This window comes from Nerophis lumbriciformis, linkage group LG08 (genome assembly GCF_033978685.3).
Source record: "Nerophis lumbriciformis linkage group LG08, RoL_Nlum_v2.1, whole genome shotgun sequence".
Taxonomy (NCBI): Eukaryota; Metazoa; Chordata; class Actinopteri; order Syngnathiformes; family Syngnathidae; genus Nerophis; species Nerophis lumbriciformis.
Window position 1 is genome coordinate 50,932,501 of NC_084555.2, and position 23,777 is coordinate 50,956,277.

General features: G+C 36.4%; 1 protein-coding gene across 1 annotated transcript in view; it reads left to right on the plus strand.

The window, feature by feature from the left end:
• The window catches only part of rps6ka5 (ribosomal protein S6 kinase, polypeptide 5), a 97,417-nt gene that overhangs the window by 21,234 nt on the left and 52,406 nt on the right, over nucleotides 1–23,777 (plus strand). Inside the window, exons 3-7 of the mRNA XM_061969177.1 lie at nucleotides 3–74; nucleotides 148–366; nucleotides 438–553; nucleotides 21,709–21,810; nucleotides 21,880–21,966. Of these exons, the coding sequence (XP_061825161.1) occupies nucleotides 3–74; nucleotides 148–366; nucleotides 438–553; nucleotides 21,709–21,810; nucleotides 21,880–21,966 (596 nt within the window). The remainder of the gene's footprint in view (nucleotides 1–2; nucleotides 75–147; nucleotides 367–437; nucleotides 554–21,708; nucleotides 21,811–21,879; nucleotides 21,967–23,777) is intronic.

Consider the following 23,777-nt stretch of genomic DNA (forward strand, 5'->3'; position numbering starts at 1 on the left):
AGCTAACCTGACGGGCCACGTGGAGCGTGTGGGGATCGAGAACTTTGAGCTCCTGAAGGTGCTGGGCACTGGAGGTGAGCTGTCCTTCGCCGAGAAGCTTCACTCGCCCGACTCCTTCCCCAAATGACCTCCTCGTCCTGGTTGCAGCGTACGGCAAGGTGTTCCTCGTGAGGAAAGTGAGCGGCCACGACGCGGGCAAGCTGTACGCCATGAAGGTCCTGAAGAAGGCCACCATCGTGCAGAAGGCCAAGACCGCCGAGCACACGCGGTCCGAGCGGCAGGTGCTGGAGCACATCCGCCAGTCCCCGTTCCTCGTCACGCTCCACTACGCCTTCCAGACCGACACCAAGCTGCACCTCATCCTCGGTCAGCGCCGCCCACCCGCCCACCCGGCGAGGGGGAACGTTGTAAACGTGATGTTCACTTGCTGTTTGCAGACTATGTCAATGGCGGCGAGCTCTTCACCCACCTGGTGCAGAGGGTGCGCTTCAAGGAGCAGGAAGTGGCGCTGTACAGCGGCGAGATCGTGCTGGCGCTGGAGCATCTAAACAAGGTACTATACTTTTCCACTGAGAGTAGTCCGTGTACAGCTTGTATACATGTAAAACATGCAGTCGCGATCAAATACACTTGTAATAATAATTATAATAATAATAGATTTTATTTGTAAAATCACTTTACATTGAGCAAACAACCTCAAAGTGCTACAGTGTATTAAAAAAAATAAAAAGATAATAAAAATAAAAACTAGAACAGCCTAATAGCTAGAACTAGCACGCATATATCTAAAAAAAAAAAAAGGGTTTTTAAGCCTTTTTTTAAAAACATCCACAGTCTGATGTGGATGATAATACAAATAAATAAAAATAAAAACTAGATGACATTGTTTCAGACATCCATTATGTGTATGCCAAACAAATAAATAAATAATAATAATAATAATAGATTTTATTTGTAAAAATCACTTTATTATTTATTTTTATTTTTATTTATTTATTTTTTCTAATAAAGTTTTATTTATTTATTTTTTCTAATAAAGTTGTTTTTATCGTCCCTCCCCCCACACACACATGTAAAGCGAATTTGGGTATTTAGAAAAGCGCTATATAAATCCCAGGTATTATTATTATTATTATTATTACATTGAGCAAACAACCTCAAAGTGCTACAGTGTATTAAAAAAAATAAAAAAATCATACAAATAAATAAAAATAAAAACTAGAACAGCCTAATAGCTAGAACTAGCACGCATATGTCTAAAAAAAACGGCTTTTTAAAAAAGCATCCACCGTCTGTGGTGCCCTCAGGTGGTCAGGGAGAGCGTTCCACAGACTGGGAGCGGCGGAGCAGAAAGCCCGGTCTCCCATTGTTCGTAGCTTAAATATGTTTTTACATTGGCATTTGTTCCATGCTTAGTTGTAATAATAATTATAATAATAATATATTTTATTTGTAAAAGCACTTTACATTGAGCAAACAACCTCAAAGTGCTACAGTGTATTAAAAAAAATAAAAAGATAATAAAAATAAAAACTAGAACAGCCTAATAGCTAGAACTAGCACGCATATATCTAAAAAAAAAAGAGAAGGGTTTTTAAGCCTTTTTTTAAAAAACATTCACAGTCTGATGTGGATGATAATACAAATAAATAAAAATAAAAACTAGAACAGCCTAATAGGTACAACTAGCACGCATATATAAAAAAAAAAGAAGGCTTTTTTAAAAAGCATCCACCGTCTGTGGTGCCCTCAGGTGGTTAGGGAGAGCGCTCCATAGACTGGGAGCGGCGGAGCAGAAAGCCCGGTCTCCCATTGTTCGTAACTTAAATATGTTTTTACATTGGCATTTGTTCCATGCTTAGTTAACTAAAAACAAAAAACAAAAAAAAAAACAGATGGATTTTTAAAGGTGTATAACTGTAAATGGAAATATGGTACTTTTGTTTTTAAGTAAGTAAGTTACCAGAATTGACTCCCAAGACAGTACAATTTTAACAAAAAACATGCCTTTTTAAAAGAATTTCAAAATAAGAAGCTTTGCGTTAAAAAATACTACCGTAATAAAGTTCCAAACATGACTTAGTATGCAAGACATTGTTTCAGACATCCATTATGTGTATGCCAAACAAATAAATAAATAATAATAATAATAATAATAATAGATTTTATTTGTAAAAATCACTTTACATTGAGCAAACAACCTCAAAGTGCTACAGTGTATTAAAAAAAAAAAAAAAAAAAGATAAAACAAATAAATAAAAATAAAAACTAGAACAGCCTAATAGCTAGAACTAGCATGCATATATCTAAAAAAAAAGGCTTAAAAAAAAAAAAGCATCCACCGTCTGTGGTGCCCTCAGGTGGTCAGGGAGAGCGTTCCACAGACTGGGAGCGGCGGAGCAGAAAGCCCGGTCTCCCATTGTTCGTAGCTTAAATATGTTTTTACATTGGCATTTGTTCCATGCTTAGTTAACTAAAAAAACAAAACAAAACAAAACAGATGGATTTTTAAAGGTGTATAACTGTAAATGGAAATATGGTACATTTGTTTTTAAGTAAGTAAGTTGCCAGAATTGACTCCCAAGACAGTACAATTTTAACAAAAAAATATGCCTTTTTAGAAGAATTTCAAAATAAGAAGCTTTGCGTTAAAAAATACTAATAAAGTTCCAAACATGACTTAGTATGCAAGACATTGTTTCAGACATCCATTATGTGTATGCCAAACAAATAAATAAATAATAATAATAATAATAGATTTTATTTGTAAAAATCACTTTACATTGAGCAAACAACCTCAAAGTGCTACAGTGTATAAAAAAAAAAAAAAAAAGATAATACAAATAAATAAAAATAAAAACTAGAACAGCCTAATAGCTAGAACTAGCACGCATATATCTAAAAAAAAAAAGGCTTTTTAAAAAAAAGCATCCAGCGTCTGTGGTGCCCTCAGGTGGTCAGGGAGAGCGCTCCATAGACTGGGAGCGGCGGAGCAGAAAGCCCGGTCTCCCATTGTTCGTAGCTTAAATATGTTTTTACATTGGCATTTGTTCCATGCTTACTTAACTAAAAAACAAAACAAAAAAAAAAACAGATGGATTTTTAAAGGTGTATAACTGTAAATGGAAATATGGTACATTTGTTTTTAAGTAAGTAAGTTGCCAGAATTGACTCCCAAGACAGTACAATTTTAACAAAAAATATGCCTTTTTAGAAGAATTTCAAAATAAGAAGCTTTGCGTTAAAAAATACTAATAGAGTTCCAAACATGACTTAGTATGCAAGACATTGTTTCAGACATCCATTATGTGTATGCCAAACAAATGAATAAATAATAATAATAATAATAGATTTTATTTGTAAAAATCACTTTACATTGAGCAAACAACCTCAAAGTGCTACAGTGTATTAAAAAAAAAAAAAAAAAGATAATACAAATAAATAAAAATAAAAACTAGAACAGCCTAATAGCTAGAACTAGCACGCATATATCTAAAAAAAAAAAAGGCTTTAAAAAAAAGCATCCACCGTCTGTAGTGCCCTCAGGTGGTCAGGGAGAGCGTTCCACAGACTGGGAGCGGCGGAGCAGAAAGCCCGGTCTCCCATTGTTCGTAGCTTAAATATGTTTTTACATTGGCATTTGTTCCATGCTTAGTTAACTAAAAAACAAAACAAAACAAAACAACAAAACAAAACAGATGGATTTTTAAAGGTGTATAACTGTAAATGGAAATATGGTACATTTGTTTTTAAGTAAGTAAGTTACCAGAATTGACTCCCAAGACAGTACAATTTTAACAAAAAATATGCCTTTTTAGAAGAATTTCAAAATAAGAAGCTTTGTGTTAAAAAATACTAATAGAGTTCCAAACATGATTTAGTATGCAAGACATTGTTTCAGACATCCATTATGTGTATGCCAAACAAATAAATAAATAATAATAATAATAATAATAGATTTTATTTGTAAAAATCACTTTACATTGAGCAAACAACCTCAAAGTGCTACAGTGTATTAAAAAAGAAAAGAAAAAGATAATACAAATAAATAAAAATAAAAACTAGAACAGCCTAATAGCTAGAACTAGCACGCATATATCTAAAAAAAAAAGGCTTTTTTTTTTTTTTTTTAAAAGCACCCACCGTCTGTGGTGCCCTCAGGTGGTCAGGGAGAGCGTTCCACAGACTGGGAGCGGCGGAGCAGAAAGCCCGGTCTCCCATTGTTCGTAGCTTAAATATGTTTTTACATTGGCATTTGTTCCATGCTTAGTTAACTAAAAAACAAAACAAAGCAGCGGTGCTTGAACCCCAAGACAGTACAATTTTAACAAAAAATATGCCTTTTTAAAAGAAGGACTTCAAAATAAGAAGCTTTGCGTTAAAAAATACTAATAAAGTTCCAAACATGATTTAGTATGCAAGACATTGTTTCAGACATCCATTATGTGTATGCCAAACAAATAAATAAATAAATAATAATAATAGATTTTATTTGTAAAAATCACTTTACATTGAGCAAACAACCTCAAAGTGCTACAGTGTATTAAAAAAAACAAAAAGATAATAAAAATAAAAACTAGAACAGCCTAGTAGCTAGAACTAGCACGCATATATCTAAAAAAAAGAAGGGTTTTTAAGCTTTTAAAAAAAAAAAGCATCCACAGTCTGTGGTACCCTCAGGTGGTCAGGGAGAGCGTTCCACAGACTGGGAGCGGCGGAGCAGAAAGCCCGGTCTCCCATTGTTCGTAGCTTAAATATGTTTTTACATTGGCATTTGTTCCATGCTTAGTTAACTAAAAAAAACAAAACACAACAAAACAGATGGATTTTTAAAGGTGTATAACTGTAAATGGAAATATGGTACATTTGTTTTTAAGTAAGTAAGTTGGCAGAATTGACTCCCAAGACAGTACAATTTTAACAAAAAATATGCCTTTTTAGAAGAATTTCAAAATAAGAAGCTTTGCGTTAAAAAATTCTAATAAAGTTCCAAACATGATTTAGTATGCAATACATTGTTTCAGACATCCATTATGTGTATGCCAAACAAATAAATAAATAATAATAATAATAATAGATTTTATTTGTAAAAATCACTTTACATTGAGCAAACAACCTCAAAGTGCTACAGTCTATTAAAAAAAAAAAAAAAGATAAAACAAATAAATAAAAATAAAAACTAGAACAGCCTAATAGCTAGAACTAGCACGCATATATATATAAAAAAAAAAAAGGCTTTTTAAAAAAGCATCCACCGTCTGTGGTGCCCTCAGGTGGTCAGGGAGAGCGTTCCACAGACTGGGAGCGGCGGAGCAGAAAGCCCGGTCTCCCATTGTTCGTAGCTTAAATATGTTTTTACATTGGCATTTGTTCCATGCTTAGTTAACTAAAAAACAAAACAAAACAAAACAAAACAGATGGATTTTTAAAGGTGTATAACTGTAAATGGAAATATGGTACATTTGTTTTTAAGTAAGTAAGTTACCAGAATTGACTCCCAAGACAGTACAATTTTAACAAAAAACATGCCTTTTTAAAAGAATTTCAAAATAAGAAGCTTTGCGTTAAAAAAATACTAATAAAGTTCCAAACATGACTTAGTATGCAAGACATTGTTTCAGACATCCATTATGTGTATGCCAAACAAATAAATAAATAATAATAATAATAATACATTTTATTTGTAAAAATCACTTTACATTGAGCAAACGACCTCAAAGTGCTACAGTGTATTAAAAAAAAAAAAAAGATAAAACAAATAAATAAAAATAAAAACTAGAACAGCCTAATAGCTAGAACTAGCACGCATATATCTAAAAAAAAAAAAAAAAAAAAAAAAAAAAAAAAAGCTTTTTTTTTTTTTTTTTTTAAAAGCATCCTCCGTCTGTGGTGCCCTCAGGTGGTCAGGGAGAGCGATCCACAGACTGGGAACGGCGGAGCAGAAAGCCCGGTCTCCCATTGGTCGTAGCTTAAATATGTTTTTACATTGGCATTTGTTCCATGTTTAGTTAACTAAAAAACAAAACAAAACAGCGGTGCTTGAACCCCAAGACAGTACAATTTTAACAAAAAATATGCCTTTTTAAAGGAATTTCAAAATAAGAAGCTTTGCGTTAAAAAATACTAATAAAGTTCCAAACATGATTTAGTATGCAAGACATTGTTTCAGACATCCATTATGTGTATGCCAAGCAAATAAATAAATAATAATAATAATAATACATTTTATTTGTAAAAATCACTTTACATTGAGCAAACAACCTCAAAGTGCTACAGTGTATTAAAAAAGAAAAAAAGATAAAACAAATAAATAAAAATAAAAACTAGAACAGCCTAATAGCTAGAACTAGCACGGTGGTCAGGGAGAGCGTTCCACAGACTGGGAGCGGCGGAGCAGATGATGATGTAAACATAGGGACACACGGAAGTGATCACGACGCCGCTATAAATAGTCTGTCTGCGTTAGCGCTTATATTAACAATATCACTAATATGTGGTTACTATTCCAAGCATGGAATGTAAATGGAGTATTGTTGGCCCTTTTTGAATGGTTATTTATTGGATTTTATGGGAGTTGCCTAGACATGCTCAGTGGCCTTGTGGTTAGAGTGTCCGCCCTGAGATGGCTAGGTCGTGAGTTCAAACCCCGGCCGAGTCATACCAAAGACTATAAAAATGGGAGTCATTACCTCCCTGCTTGGCACTCGGGATCAAGGGTTGGAATTGGGGGTTAAATCACCAAAAATGATTCCCGGGCGCGGCCACCGCTGCTGCTCACTGCTTCCCTCACCTCCCAGGGGGGTGATCAAGAGTGATGGGTCAAATGCAGAGGATAATTTCGCCACACCTGGTGTGTGTGTGACAATCATTGCTACTTTAACTTAACTCAACTTTTCTGCGCCGCCGCTCCCAGTCTGTGGAACGCTCTCCCTGACCACCTGAGGGCACCACAGACTGTGGATGCTTTTAAAAAAGCCTTTTTTTTTTAGATATATGCGTGCTAGTTCCAGCTATTAGGCTAGTTCTAGTTTATCTTTATATTTGACCTATCAAGGGTCACTTCGGGAGTCCTTTTGCAATGGGCCATAAGGACCTATTGAATTTCTAAGGTTTTATTATTATTAGGGCCCGCAATGGCCCATTGCAAAAGGACTCCCACAGGGAGTCCTTATGCAATGGGACATAAGGACCTATTGAATTTCTAAGTTATTATTATTATTATTATTCCGCAACTTTGCGCTGTAATTTGACCCCCTTAACATACTTCAAAACTCACCAAATTTTACACACACATCAGTAATATACGGCAAAACTTTTTATCAAAAAACCAAACCTCAAAACTCAAGACTGCGCTCTAGCGCCCCCTACGAAAAAAAAAAAACTAGACTGCCTGTAACTCCCACAAAAACCTTTATGTAGGTGTGACTTAGACCTACATTTCATAATAGTATATTCTCGGGCAAAAATCAACAGGAAGTTGGCAATTCCCCCTTCAAGACAAAAAAGTACTAAAAACAGTCACTTTTGCCTCTTTGAGCTGTAATTTGACCTCCTTAACATGCTTCAAAACTCACCAAACTGAACACACACATCAGGACTGGCTAAAATTGTGATTTAATGAAAAAACCTAACTCCAAATCTCAAAATTGTGCTCTACCGCAATTTTTTTAATAAAACGCAGAAAAAACTGCCCCTCGGAAGAAAAAAATGACAAAACTGCCTGTAACTCCCACTGGGAAAGTCAGAGAGACATGAAACAAAAACCTTTATGTAGGTGTGACTTAGACCTACATTTCATAATAGTATATTCTCGGGCAAAAATCAACAGGAAGTTGGCAATTCCCCCTTCAAGACAAAAAAGTACTAAAAACAGTCACTTTTGCCTCTTTGAGCTGTAATTTGACCCCCTTAACATGCTTCAAAACTCACCAAACTGAACACACACATCAGGACTGGCTACAATTGTGATTTAATGAAAAAACCTTACTCCAAATCTCAAAATTGTGCTCTACCGCAATTTTTTAATAAAACGCAGAAAAAACTGCTCCTCGGAAGAAAAAAATGACAAAACTGCCTGTAACTCCCACTGGGAAAGTCAGAGAGACATGAAACAAAAACCTCTATGTAGGTCTCACTTAGACCTACTTTTCATAGATTGACAACCCTCAGCAAAAATCAACAGGAAGTTTGCAATTTCCCCTTCAAAACAAATTTTTTTTATAAACCGGTCACTTCTCTTCAAACATTATCTCCTCTGAGCGCGTTTGTCGTTTCGGCTTCAAACTAACCAGAGAATAATTTCGCCACACCTAGTGTGTGTGTGTGTGACAATCATTGCTACTTTAACTTAACTCAACTTTTCTGCTCCGCCGCTCCCAGTCTGTGGAACGCTCTCCCTGACCACCTGAGGGCACCACAGACTGTGGATGCTTTTAAAAAAGCCTTTTTTTTTTAGATATATGCGTGCTAGTTCCAGCTATTAGGCTAGTTCTAGTTTATCTTTATATTTGACCTATCAAGGGTGATAGGTCACTTCGGGAGTCCTTTTGCAATGGGCCATAAGGACCTATTGAATTTCTAAGGTTTTATTATTATTATTATTATTATTATTATTCTTCCGCAACTTTGCGCTGTAATTTGACCCCCTTAACATACTTCAAAACACACATCAGTAATATACGGCAAAACTTTTTATCAAAAAACCAAACCTCAAAACTCAAAATTGCGCTCTAGTGCCCCCTACGAAAAAAAACAACTAGACTGCCTGTAACTCCCACTAGGAAGGTCGGAGAGACATGAAACAAAAACCTTTATGTAGGTGTGACTTAGACCTACATTTCATAATGGTATATTCTCGGGCAAAAATCAACAGGAAGTTGGCAATTCCCCCTTCAAGACAAAAAAGTACTAAAAACAGTCACTTTTGCCTCTTTGAGCTGTAATTTGACCCCCTTAACATGCTTCAAAACTCACCAAACTGAACACACACATCAGGACTGGCTAAAATTGTGATTTAATGAAAAAACCTAACTCCAAATCTCAAAATTGTGCTCTACCGCAATTTTTTAATAAAACGCAGAAAAAAACTGGTCCTCGGAAGAAAAAAATGACAAAACTGCCTGTAACTCCCACTGGGAAAGTCAGAGAGACATGAAACAAAAACCTTTATGTAGGTGTGACTTAGACCTACATTTCATAATAGTATATTCTCGGGCAAAAATCAACAGGAAGTTGGCAATTCCCCCTTCAAGACAAAAAAGTACTAAAAACAGTCACTTTTGCCTCTTTGAGCTGTAATTTGACCCCCTTAACATGCTTCAAAACTCACCAAACTGAACACACACATCAGGACTGGCTAAAATTGTGATTTAATGAAAAAACCTAACTCCAAATCTCAAAATTGTGCTCTACCGCAATTTTTGTAATAAAACGCAGAAAAAACTGATCCTCGGAAGATAAAAATGACAAAACTGCCTGTAACTCCCACTGGGAAAGTCAGAGAGACATGAAACAAAAACCTCTATGTAGGTCTCACTTAGACCTACTTTTCATAGATTGACAACCCTCAGCAAAAATCAACAGGAAGTTTGCAATTTCCCCTTCAAAACAAATTTTTTTTATAAACCGGTCACTTCTCTTCAAGCATTATCTCCTCTGAGCGCGTTTGTCGTTTCGGCTTCAAACTAACCAGAGAATAATTTCGCCACACCTAGTGTGTGTGTGTGTGACAATCATTGCTACTTTAACTTAACTCAACTTTTCTGCTCCGCCGCTCCCAGTCTGTGGAACGCTCTCCCTGACCACCTGAGGGCACCGCAGACTGTGGATGCTTTTAAAAAAGCCTTTTTTTTTTAGATATATGCGTGCTAGTTCCAGCTATTAGGCTAGTTCTAGTTTATCTTTATATTTGACCTATCAAGGGTGATAGGTCACTTCGGGAGTCCTTTTGCAATGGGCCATAAGGACCTATTGAATTTCTAAGGTTTTATTATTATTATTATTATTATTATTCTTCCGCAACTTTGCGCTGTAATTTGACCCCCTTAACATACTTCAAAACACACACCAGTAATATACGGCAAAACTTTTTATCAAAAAACCAAACCTCAAAACTCAAAATTGCGCTCTAGTGCCCCCTACGAAAAAAAGCAACTAGACTGCCTGTAACTCCCACTAGGAAGGTCGGAGAGACATGAAACAAAAACCTTTATGTAGGTGTGACTTAGACCTACATTTCATAATGGTATATTCTCGGGCAAAAATCAACAGGAAGTTGGCAATTCCCCCTTCAAGACAAAAAAGTACTAAAAACAGTCACTTTTGCCTCTTTGAGCTGTAATTTGACCCCCTTAACATGCTTCAAAACTCACCAAACTGAACACACACATCAGGACTGGCTAGAATTGTGATTTAATGAAAAAACCTAACTCCAAATCTCAAAATTGTGCTCTACCGCAATTTTTTTAATAAAACGCAGAAAAAACTGCTCCTCGGAAGAAAAAAAATGACAAAACTGCCTGTAACTCCCACTGGGAAAGTCAGAGAGACATGAAACAAAAACCTCTATGTAGGTCTCACTTAGACCTACTTTTCATAGATTGACAACCCTCAGCAAAAATCAACAGGAAGTTTGCAATTTCCCCTTCAAAACAAATTTTCTTTATAAACCGGTCACTTCTCTTCAAACATTATGTCCTCTGAGCGCGTTTGTCGTTTCGGCTTCAAACTAACCAGAGAATAATTTCGCCACACCTAGTGTGTGTGTGTGTGACAATCATTGCTACTTTAACTTAACTCAACTTTTCTGCTCCGCCGCTCCCAGTCTGTGGAACGCTCTCCCTGACCACCTGAGGGCACCGCAGACTGTGGATGCTTTTAAAAAAGCCTTTTTTTTTTAGATATATGCGTGCTAGTTCCAGCTATTAGGCTAGTTCTAGTTTATCTTTATATTTGACCTATCAAGGGTGATAGGTCACTTCGGGAGTCCTTTTGCAATGGGCCATAAGGACCTATTGAATTTCTAAGGTTTTATTATTATTATTATTATTATTATTATTCTTCCGCAACTTTGCGCTGTAATTTGACCCCCTTAACATACTTCAAAACTCACCAAATTTTACACACACTCATCAGTAATATACGGCAAAACTTTTTATCAAAAAACCAAACCTCAAAACTCAAAATTGCGCTCTAGCGCCCCCTACGAAAAAAAAAAACTAGACTGCCTGTAACTCCCACTAGGAAGGTCGGAGAGACATGAAACAAAAACCTTTATGTAGGTGTGACTTAGACCTACATTTCGTAATAGTATATTCTCGGGCAAAAATCAACAGGAAGTTGGCAATTCCCCCTTCAAGACAAAAAAGTACTAAAAACAGTCACTTTTGCCTCTTTGAGCTGTAATTTGACCCCCTTAACACGCTTCAAAACTCACCAAACTGAACACACACATCAGGACTGGCTAAAATTGTGATTTAATGAAAAAACCTAACTCCAAATCTCAAAATTGTGCTCTACCGCAATTGTTTTAATAAAACGCAGAAAAAACTGCTCCTCGGAAGAAAAAAAATGACAAAACTGCCTGTAACTCCCACTGGGAAAGTCAGAGAGACATGAAACAAAAACCTTTATGTAGGTGTGACTTAGACCTACATTTCATAATAGTATATTCTCGGGCAAAAATCAACAGGAAGTTGGCAATTCCCCCTTCAAGACAAAAAAGTACTAAAAACAGTCACTTTTGCCTCTTTGAGCTGTAATTTGACCCCCTTAACATGCTTCAAAACTCACCAAACTGAACACACACATCAGGACTGGCTAAAATTGTGATTTAATGAAAAAACCTAACTCCAAATCTCAAAATTGTGCTCTACCGCAATTTTTGTAATAAAACGCAGAAAAAACTGATCCTCGGAAGAAAAAAATGACAAAACTGCCTGTAACTCCCACTGGGAAAGTCAGAGGGACATGAAACAAAAACCTCTATGTAGGTCTCACTTAGACCTACTTTTCATAGATTGACAACCCTCGGCAAAAATCAACAGGAAGTTTGCAATTTCCCCTTCAAAACAAATTTTTTTTATAAACCGGTCACTTCTCTTCAAGCATTATCTCCTCTGAGCGCGTTTGTCGTTTCGGCTTCAAACTAACCAGAGAATAATTTCGCCACACCTAGTGTGTGTGTGTGTGACAATCATTGCTACTTTAACTTAACTCAACTTTTCTGCTCCGCCGCTCCCAGTCTGTGGAACGCTCTCCCTGACCACCTGAGGGCACCGCAGACTGTGGATGCTTTTAAAAAAGCCTTTTTTTTTTAGATATATGCGTGCTAGTTCCAGCTATTAGGCTAGTTCTAGTTTATCTTTATATTTGACCTATCAAGGGTGATAGGTCACTTCGGGAGTCCTTTTGCAATGGGCCATAAGGACCTATTGAATTTCTAAGGTTTTATTATTATTATTATTATTATTATTATTCTTCCGCAACTTTGCGCTGTAATTTGACCCCCTTAACATACTTCAAAACACACATCAGTAATATACGGCAAAACTTTTTATCAAAAAACCAAACCTCAAAACTCAAAATTGCGCTCTAGTGCCCCCTACGAAAAAAAACAACTAGACTGCCTGTAACTCCCACTAGGAAGGTCGGAGAGACATGAAACAAAAACCTTTATGTAGGTGTGACTTAGACCTACATTTCATAATGGTATATTCTCGGGCAAAAATCAACAGGAAGTTGGCAATTCCCCCTTCAAGACAAAAAAGTACTAAAAACAGTCACTTTTGCCTCTTTGAGCTGTAATTTGACCCCCTTAACATGCTTCAAAACTCACCAAACTGAACACACACATCAGGACTGGCTAAAATTGTGATTTAATGAAAAAACCTAACTCCAAATCTCAAAATTGTGCTCTACCGCAATTTTTTAATAAAACGCAGAAAAAAACTGGTCCTCGGAAGAAAAAAATGACAAAACTGCCTGTAACTCCCACTGGGAAAGTCAGAGAGACATGAAACAAAAACCTTTATGTAGGTGTGACTTAGACCTACATTTCATAATAGTATATTCTCGGGCAAAAATCAACAGGAAGTTGGCAATTCCCCCTTCAAGACAAAAAAGTACTAAAAACAGTCACTTTTGCCTCTTTGAGCTGTAATTTGACCCCCTTAACATGCTTCAAAACTCACCAAACTGAACACACACATCAGGACTGGCTAAAATTGTGATTTAATGAAAAAACCTAACTCCAAATCTCAAAATTGTGCTCTACCGCAATTTTTGTAATAAAACGCAGAAAAAACTGATCCTCGGAAGATAAAAATGACAAAACTGCCTGTAACTCCCACTGGGAAAGTCAGAGAGACATGAAACAAAAACCTCTATGTAGGTCTCACTTAGACCTACTTTTCATAGATTGACAACCCTCAGCAAAAATCAACAGGAAGTTTGCAATTTCCCCTTCAAAACAAATTTTTTTTATAAACCGGTCACTTCTCTTCAAGCATTATCTCCTCTGAGCGCGTTTGTCGTTTCGGCTTCAAACTAACCAGAGAATAATTTCGCCACACCTAGTGTGTGTGTGTGTGACAATCATTGCTACTTTAACTTAACTCAACTTTTCTGCTCCGCCGCTCCCAGTCTGTGGAACGCTCTCCCTGACCACCTGAGGGCACCGCAGACTGTGGATGCTTTTAAAAAAGCCTTTTTTTTTTAGATATATGCGTGCTAGTTCCAGCTATTAGGCTAGTTCTAGTTTATCTTTATATTTGACCTATCAAGGGTGATAGGTCACTTCGGGAGTCCTTTTGCAATGGGCCATAAGGACCTATTGAATTTCTAAGGTTTTATTATTATTATTATTATTATTATTATTCTTCCGCAACTTTGCGCTGTAATTTGACCCCCTTAACATACTTCAAAACACACACCAGTAATATACGGCAAAACTTTTTATCAAAAAACCAAACCTCAAAACTCAAAATTGCGCTCTAGTGCCCCCTACGAAAAAAAGCAACTAGACTGCCTGTAACTCCCACTAGGAAGGTCGGAGAGACATGAAACAAAAACCTTTATGTAGGTGTGACTTAGACCTACATTTCATAATGGTATATTCTCGGGCAAAAATCAACAGGAAGTTGGCAATTCCCCCTTCAAGACAAAAAAGTACTAAAAACAGTCACTTTTGCCTCTTTGAGCTGTAATTTGACCCCCTTAACATGCTTCAAAACTCACCAAACTGAACACACACATCAGGACTGGCTAGAATTGTGATTTAATGAAAAAACCTAACTCCAAATCTCAAAATTGTGCTCTACCGCAATTTTTTTAATAAAACGCAGAAAAAACTGCTCCTCGGAAGAAAAAAAATGACAAAACTGCCTGTAACTCCCACTGGGAAAGTCAGAGAGACATGAAACAAAAACCTCTATGTAGGTCTCACTTAGACCTACTTTTCATAGATTGACAACCCTCAGCAAAAATCAACAGGAAGTTTGCAATTTCCCCTTCAAAACAAATTTTCTTTATAAACCGGTCACTTCTCTTCAAACATTATGTCCTCTGAGCGCGTTTGTCGTTTCGGCTTCAAACTAACCAGAGAATAATTTCGCCACACCTAGTGTTTGTGTGTGTGACAATCATGGGCACTTTAACTTTAACATTTAAATAGAGGACCTCCCATTTGCAGAGGTGTGGACTCGAGTCACATGACTTGGACTCGAGTCAGACTCGAGTCATGAATTTGATGACTTTAGACTCGACTTGACAAAATGTAAAAAGACTTGCAACTCGACTTAGACTTTAACATCAATGACTTGTGACTTCACTTGGACTTGAGCCTTTTGAATTGACATGACTTGACATGACTTGCTACTTTCCCCAAAACCCAAAGATGAAAAAGTTATTCGGGAGCGCTCCGTATTTTTCATCGTGTACTTGTCTATCAGCGTTGCGTGTGTCAGCTGGTGTGGTCTCAGTACAACAGCCAATCAAATTAGATCTACTTTGTTTTCATCACACAGCATTCATCCAATCAAATTGCAGGACAACCAACGAAGAAGACATGTCCAAACCACACGCCAGTGAACAAAAAATGATACCTGAAATAATTTTGTTTGGGTATAAAAATTACGAAGTGGTCAACACAAAACGGTTTGCAGTATGCAACACATGCGGTTCGAAAATTACTGATGGAGAGGCAACAACTTCCAACTTCGTCCGGCATTTGAAGTTGCACAAAGAACGGTAAGTTTTGAATGTAAGATAACGTTTATTGGCTAAGTAACGTGACTTTTATTTGCTGTGTAGTTAAATCAGTGAGGCTGTAAACTCACTGCTAACGTTATAACGTTATTGCAAACACGGGAATCTGTTGCAGTTCACTACCTTATTCATACTTTTTGTTCGGAGATTTTTTTTAAGCAGGGTTACGTTAGTCAATATATCACACGTAACGTTAGACGGCGGTCAGCAGCACCGCGTATTTTAGCCACCTAAAAAAAGACAAAAATAGTAAAATAAAGGTCAGTTAAAATGTATACTATATTATGAATATGTGTACCGTTTTAGCTAGCTTTCTGACATACTGTTGGTTGTTTACCTCAGTGGTCCCCAACCACCGGGCCGCGGCCCGGTACTGGTCCGTGGATCGATTGGTATTGGGCCGCACAAGAAATAATTTTTTCTTTTTTCTTTTTTTAATTAAATCAACATAAAAAACACAAGATACACTTACAAGTAGTGCACCAACCCAAAACAACTCTCTCCCCCCTTTTGTTCTGGGCATTGAACATGAAGACTCTTCCTTCACTGTTCCGAGTGGCCATGAGAGTCTTGGCAGTGCCTGCCTCCAGTGCTCCAGTGGAGCGAGTTTTCAGCCATGGTGGCATCATACTACGCCCCCATCGTGCACAAATGACTGACAGACTCTTGGCTAATTTGGTCTTTTGCAAATGCAATGCAGCATAGGGCCCTGACATATAAAAAGTACAACTTTTTTGTTATGTTCACGTATATGTCATGTTTTTTCAATGTTAACACTTTTGTACAAATAAGTAATTTGCACTTTATTTTTCAATGTGTTTGTTCTGTAAAGGAATGAGTTAATGTTTAAAATGACTGGTTAATAGTGCTATTATAAAGTGCAATGTCAGCACAATTTTCTTTCCTGCAATTTAAAATGCACTTGTTTTAATAAATAAATACAGCGTTTGAAAAGCCTACACAATCTGTGTTAATATATTAGTCTGTGGTTAAAAGGACTTGAAAGGACTCGAAACTCAAAATGCAGGACTTAGGACTTGACTTGAGACTTTCCAGTGTTGACTTTGGACTTGACTCGGGGCTTGCCTGTCTTGACTCGGGACTTGACTCGGACTTGAGGGCAAATTAAGACTTGAGACTTACTTGTGACTTGCAAAACAATGACTTGGTCCCACCTCTGCCCATTTGTAGCGGACTTCGATTTACAAGACAGAATGCATGCAAAAGTCCATTTGTGGTCATATCTTTCCTAATGATTATGAACAATAGGCAAAATTCCGCCAAAAAAGTGCAGGCTGCATTTCCGAGCAAGCATGTTCACGAGCAACAGTCAGCCAACCACCAGGGGGCGACCGATAGACAGTGGACTCGTGTGAAAGCCACTATGAGTTAGTAACAACAGAGACCAGCCAGTAGCTCCCCAAAATATTAGGACAAATAAATGAATTATCACACAGAGTTACCCACAAGGGCTGACTGAGCTGCCAGGTTTTTGACTGTAAAATCTACGGTTGTTGTTTTTACAGGTGTATTACTGTAAATGGAAAGACGGTACATTTGTTTTTAAGTAAGTAAGTTACCAGAATCACCCCGGTGACCCCGAACGGGACAAACGGTAGTAAATGGATGGATGGATGTACTGTTTTTCCATGAACAATATCATGTTGTAAAAAACAATGTCAATTTAAAACAAACATTCTGGCAACTCAGCTGCCAGCTTTTTCCCTAAACCTGCCCCCCAACCACCCACCCCAAAAAAACCCCAAGTGGTACGGTCTTTCCATTTACCGTAAAATGTTGTAAAAAAAAACAAAAAAAATATATTTTACAGTAAAATTTTGTAAATATAATGGTTTGACTGTAAGTCTACTTAAAACAATTTATATAATTGTGTGAATGCTTCTCTACACCAAAATTCATCTATTTGTTTCTTTTTTACACAATACACAACAATACCATAACAATGCAATTCCAATTCCAATACCAAACCCGACCTAGCAACATTCAGAATAGAAATAAACAGACAAACTGTTCAGCCTATTTGGGAATCCCGGACTTTCCCTTGACAAATTCCAAAAATTTCCCAGATTTCCCAGAATTCCAGCTTTTCCGGGACATTCTTCCCATTCAAAATGAATTGGCCATTTTTCAAACTTCCACCATTTTAAAATTTTGCTACCGATTCAAACCATTCCACCTTCAACACATTCCACCATCCTGGAAATTTAAACTACCCTTTTTCCAAGTTTCAAAAATTTCCAATAATTCCCTTTTTTTTTCAAACCCTCTTTTGACCCTTTTTTCTGGCGACTACTCCTCCCACATTTGTCAACCCACTTCAACCGTTCCACCGTCAAAACATTCAAGTCTTTTAACATTTTCCCAAAAATTTCCAAAATTCTCAAAATTCCATGAATTTCCCATTGAAATGAATGGGACATTTTTCAAAGTTCCGCAACTCCCACATTTTTCATCCGATTGAAGCCGTTCCAACTCCAAAATATTCAGCTTGTTCAAAATGGTGTGCTCTCCTTTTAACAATTTAATTTCCAAGAATTCACAGTTTTCAGGGACATTTTCCCCGTTCAAAATGAATTGTCCACTCCCACAATTCCCACATTTTTGAAGCTATTCAAACGATTCCAACATCAACACATTCCACTCATACTGGACATTCAAACTAACACTTTCCCAAGTTCCAAACCAAATTCCGCGTTTTCCTGGAAATTCAAACCTTTCAACATTCAATCTATTCTTACATTCATACTTCATTCTGTCTGCATTTCACTTCAACTTCAGCATTGGAGCATTCACACACAATTCCCTCAGGAATTGTTTCTTAGAATATAATAGAAAGTACTTTAATGATCCCTGGGGGAAATTCCATTTACCGTAAAATGTTGTAAAAAAAAACAAACAAAAAAATATTTTACAGTAAAATTTTGTAAATATAATGGTTTGACTGTAAGTCTACTTAAAACAATTTATATAATTGTGTGAATGCTTCTCTACACCAAAATTCATCTATTTGTTTCTTTTTTACACAATACACAACAATACCATAACAATGCAATTCCAATTCCAATACCAAACCCGACCTAGCAACATTCAGAATAGAAATAAACAGACAAACTGTTCAGCCTATTTGGGAATCCCGGGCTTTCCCTTGACAAATTCCAAAAATTTCCCAGATTTCCCAGAATTCCAGCTTTTCCGGGACATTCTTCCCATTCAAAATGAATTGGCCATTTTTCAAACTTCCACCATTTTAAAATTTTGCTACCGATTCAAACCATTCCACCTTCAACACATTCCACTATCCTGGAAATTTAAACTACACTTTTTCCAAGTTCCAAAAATTTCCAATAATTCCCTTTTTTTTTTTCAAACCCTCTTTTGACCCTTTTTTCTGGCGACTACTCCTCCCACATTTGTCAACCCACTTCAACCGTTCTACCGTCAAAACATTCAAGTCTTTTAACATTTTCCAAAAAATTTCCAAAATTCTCAAAATTCCATGAATTTCCCATTGAAATGAATGGGACATTTTTCAAAGTTCCACAACTCCCACATTTTTCATCCGATTGAAGCCGTTCCAACTCCAAAATATTCAGCTTGTTCAAAATGGTGTGCTCTCCTTTAACAATTTAATTTCCAAGAATTCCCAGTTTTCAGGGACATTTTCCCCGTTCAAAATTAATTGTCCACTCCCACAATTCCCACATTTTTGAAGCTATTCAAACGATTCCAACATCAACACATTCCACTCATCCTGGACATTCAAACTAACACTTTCCCAAGTTCCAAACCAAATTCCGCGTTTTCCTGGAAATTCAAACTTTTCAACATTCAATCTATTCTTACATTCATACTTCATTCTGTCTGCATTCCTCTTCAACTTCAGCATTGGAGCATTCACACACAATTCCCTCAGGAATTGTTTCTTAGAATATAATAGAAAGTACTTTAATGATCCCTGGGGGAAATTCCATTTACCGTAAAATGTTGTAAAAAAAAACAAAAAAAAAATATATTTTACAGTAAAATTTTGTAAATATAATGGTTTGACTGTAAGTCTACTTAAAACAATTTATATAATTGTGTGAATGCTTCTCTACGCCAAAATTCATCTATTTGTTTCTTTTTTACACAATACACAACAATACCATAACAATGCAATTCCAATTCCAATACCAAACCCGACCTAGCAACATTCAGAATAGAAATAAACAGACAAACCGTTCAGCCTATTTGGGAATCCCGGGCTTTCCCTTGACAAATTCCAAAAATTTCCCAGATTTCCCAGAATTCCAGCTTTTCCGGGACATTCTTCCCATTCAAAATGAATTGGCCATTTTTCAAACTTCCACCATTTTAAAATTTTGCTACCGATTCAAACCATTCCACCTTCAACACATTCCACCATCCTGGAAATTTAAACTACCCTTTTTCCAAGTTTCAAAAATTTCCAATAATTCCCTTTTTTTTTCAAACCCTCTTTTGACCCTTTTTTCTGGCGACTACTCCTCCCACATTTGTCAACCCACTTCAACCGTTCCACCGTCAAAACATTCAAGTCTTTTAACATTTTCCAAAAAATTTCCAAAATTCTCAAAATTCCATGAATTTCCCATTGAAATGAATGGGACATTTTTCAAAGTTCCGCAACTCCCACATTTTTCATCCGATTGAAGCCGTTCCAACTCCAAAATATTCAGCTTGTTCAAAATGGTGTGCTCTCCTTTTAACAATTTAATTTCCAAGAATTCCCAGTTTTCAGGGACATTTTCCCCGTTCAAAATTAATTGTCCACTCCCACAATTCCCACATTTTTGAAGCTATTCAAACGATTCCAACATCAACACATTCCACTCATCCTGGACATTCAAACTAACACTTTCCCAAGTTCCAAACCAAATTCCGCGTTTTCCTGGAAATTCAAACCTTTCAACATTCAATCTATTCTTACATTCATACTTCATTCTGTCTGCATTCCTCTTCAACTTCAGCATTGGAGCATTCACACACAATTCCCTCAGGAATTGTTTCTTAGAATATAATAGAAAGTACTTTAATGATCCCTGGGGGAAATTCCATTTACCGTAAAATGTTGTAAAAAAAAACAAAAAAAAAAATATTTTACAGTAAAATTTTGTAAATATAATGGTTTGACTGTAAGTCTACTTAAAACAATTTATATAATTGTGTGAATGCTTCTCTACACCAAAATTCATCTATTTGTTTCTTTTTTACACAATACACAACAATACCATAACAATGCAATTCCAATTCCAATACCAAACCCGACCTAGCAACATTCAGAATAGAAATAAACAGACAAACTGTTCAGCCTATTTGGGAGTCCCGGACTTTCCCTTGACAAATTCCAAAAATTTCCCAGATTTCCCAGAATTCCAGCTTTTCCGGGACATTCTTCCCATTCAAAATGAATTGGCCATTTTTCAAACTTTCACCATTTTAAAATTTTGCTACCGATTCAAACCATTCCACCTTCAACACATTCCACCATCCTGGAAATTTAAACTACACTTTTTCCAAGTTCCAAAAATTTCCAATAATTCCCTTTTTTTTTTCAAACCCTCTTTTGACCCTTTTTTCTGGCGACTACTCCTCCCACATTTGTCAACCCACTTCAACCGTTCCACCGTCAAAACATTCAAGTCTTTTAACATTTTCCAAAAAATTTCCAAAATTCTCAAAATTCCATGAATTTCCCATTGAAATGAATGGGACATTTTTCAAAGTTCCACAACTCCCACATTTTTCATCTGATTGAAGCCGTTCCAACTCCAAAATATTCAGCTTGTTCAAAATGGTGTGCTCTCCTTTAACAATTTAATTTCCAAGAATTCCCAGTTTTCAGGGACATTTTCCCCGTTCAAAATGAATTGTCCACTCCCACAATTCCCACATTTTTGAAGCTATTCAAACGATTCCAACATCAACACATTCCACTCATCCTGGACATTCAAACTAACACTTTCCCAAGTTCCAAACCAAATTCCACGTTTTCCTGGAAATTCAAACTGTTCAATATTCAAACTATTCTTACATTCATACTTCATTCTGTCTGCATTCCTCTTCAACTTCAGCATTGGAGCATTCACACGCAATTCCCTCAGGAATTGTTTCTTAGAATATAATAAAATATAATAGAAAGTACTTTAATGATCCCTGGGGGAAATTCAGCACCACGGGTCGCTCACAATAAACAATAAACACTTAAGTATTTTTTTTAAAACTCTTCTAGTTAATAATGAAATCCAGAGGCAAATTCATACATTATTTGATGGCCCTCAATAAAAAACCACTCTGACATTCCTGTTTTCGAAGATGTAATAAAAAAAATGGTCATGTATGTGAGATACCGTATTAAACATGACCATAACCAGTGTTTGTCCTCTCTTCTTGGTGTTGTTGCAGCTAGGTATCGTGTACCGGGACTTGAAACTGGAGAACATTTTGCTGGATTCAAACGGTCACATAGTCCTCACAGACTTTGGTCTCAGTAAGGAGTTCGACCAGGTACGTGTGCATCGGTCCTTGTTGCCGTGTGCGAAGGTGGCGCTGACGTGAGCTTTGTGCCTTATCAAGAAACAAGTGGAACGCGCCTTCTCCGTGTGCGGGACTATCGAGTACATGGCGCCGGAAATTGTGGAAGGAGAGTCCGGGCATGACAAGGTAACGGTAGTGACGTCAGACCTCAAGTGTGGCCCTCAACATATTTTTTGTTACAAGAAGGACATAATAATAATAGTAATAATAGATTTTATTTGTAAAAAGCACTTCACATTGAGTAAACAACCTCAAAGTGCTACAGTGTATTAAAAAAAATACAAATAAAAAGATAATAAAAATAAATAACAATACATTTAGAACAGCCAAATAGCTAGAACTAGTATGCATATATCTAAAAAAAGGCTTTTTTAAAAAGAAGGGTTTTTAAGCCTTTTTTTAAAAGCATCCACAGTCTGTGGTGTCCTCAGGTGGTCAGGGAGCGTTCCACAGACTGGGAGCGGCGGAGCAGAAAGCCCGGTCTCCCATTGTTTGTAGCTTTGTCCTCGTAGGTTGGAGGAGGTTAGCTTGTCCAGAGCGGAGGTGATGTTACCTGCACCTTATGTAACATACATCCAGAGACTGTTTACCACCTGTTTTGGACTTGTGAAAGCACTCCATCACTATGGCATGGCATCTGTCGATTCATCCCGGACAATATTCATAACAAATTTGTGCTTTGTTTTAAAGATGTGCTAATTGGATTTACAATTTTACCTTTGCAACCTCATTATACTATTGGCTAAGTTTTATATTCATAAATGTAAGTGTCTCAACACCCGACCTGTTTTTTGTGCCTTTAAAAAAAGAATAAGAACTCGACGTTAAAACACTCTCTACCTCTAACAACCAAAAAGCTGTGAAAATGATGATGTTCTGTTCCAAATTTAAATTATTTACTAAACTTGTGTGAGCCTATGGCTTTGCACTTTGTTATATATATGTCAGGTTCAAACACTGATGACAAATTTAGCTCAATGAGGAGAAACGCGTAGACACTGTACCCTTGTACATGTCGTCGCACGCTCCTGACGAAAGATTGTACGCCTCCTCTTTTATTTGGACTTTCCCTGATTACAACAGCTGTTTCTAAGGGACAGGGGTCGTAAACAGCCATAGCCTTTGATTACAAACAGTTCAAAGAAAAGGTCGTAGAACAGTTCCAAGAAGAGGTCCCTGGAGGGGAGTCAGGTCCTGCTTCCTCTTCGCTTTGTAGATCTCCGGTCAAGAGAATATCTTTCTGTTGATTACAATACATGAAAGAAACAGAACACCTTCGTGTTGCTTCCCATCCTACACAGTGGAGTTTTACAAGCCTTTTCATTGGTAGGATCTATTTTAGTTACTTTATTGAGTTTACAACCCCCTGGCGCTGTTTTGTACTGTTTTTGTACTATTTTTGTACTTATTTTGATTATTATTATTTCTCAATTGTTTGTAAATGTTGCAATTTATAGATAAAGGTTTATAAAATTAAAATAAAACCCCCCCCAAAAAACAGTTTTTTGTTGCACAGGAGGTGGAATATATATATGTGTGTGTGTGTGTGTGTGTGTGTGTGTGTGTGTGTGTGTGTGTGTGTGTGTGTGTGTGTATATATATATATATATATATATATATACATATACATATCTATATATGTATGTGTGTATATATATATATATATATATATATATATGTATGTGTGTATATATATATATATATATATGTATATATATATATACACACATATATATATATATATATAATACACACATATATATATATGTATGTGTGTATATATATATGTATATATATATACATATATATATGTATGTGTGTATATATATATGTATATATATATATATGTATGTGTGTATATATATATATATATATATATATATATATACACACATATATATATATATATATGTATATATAATACACATATATATATA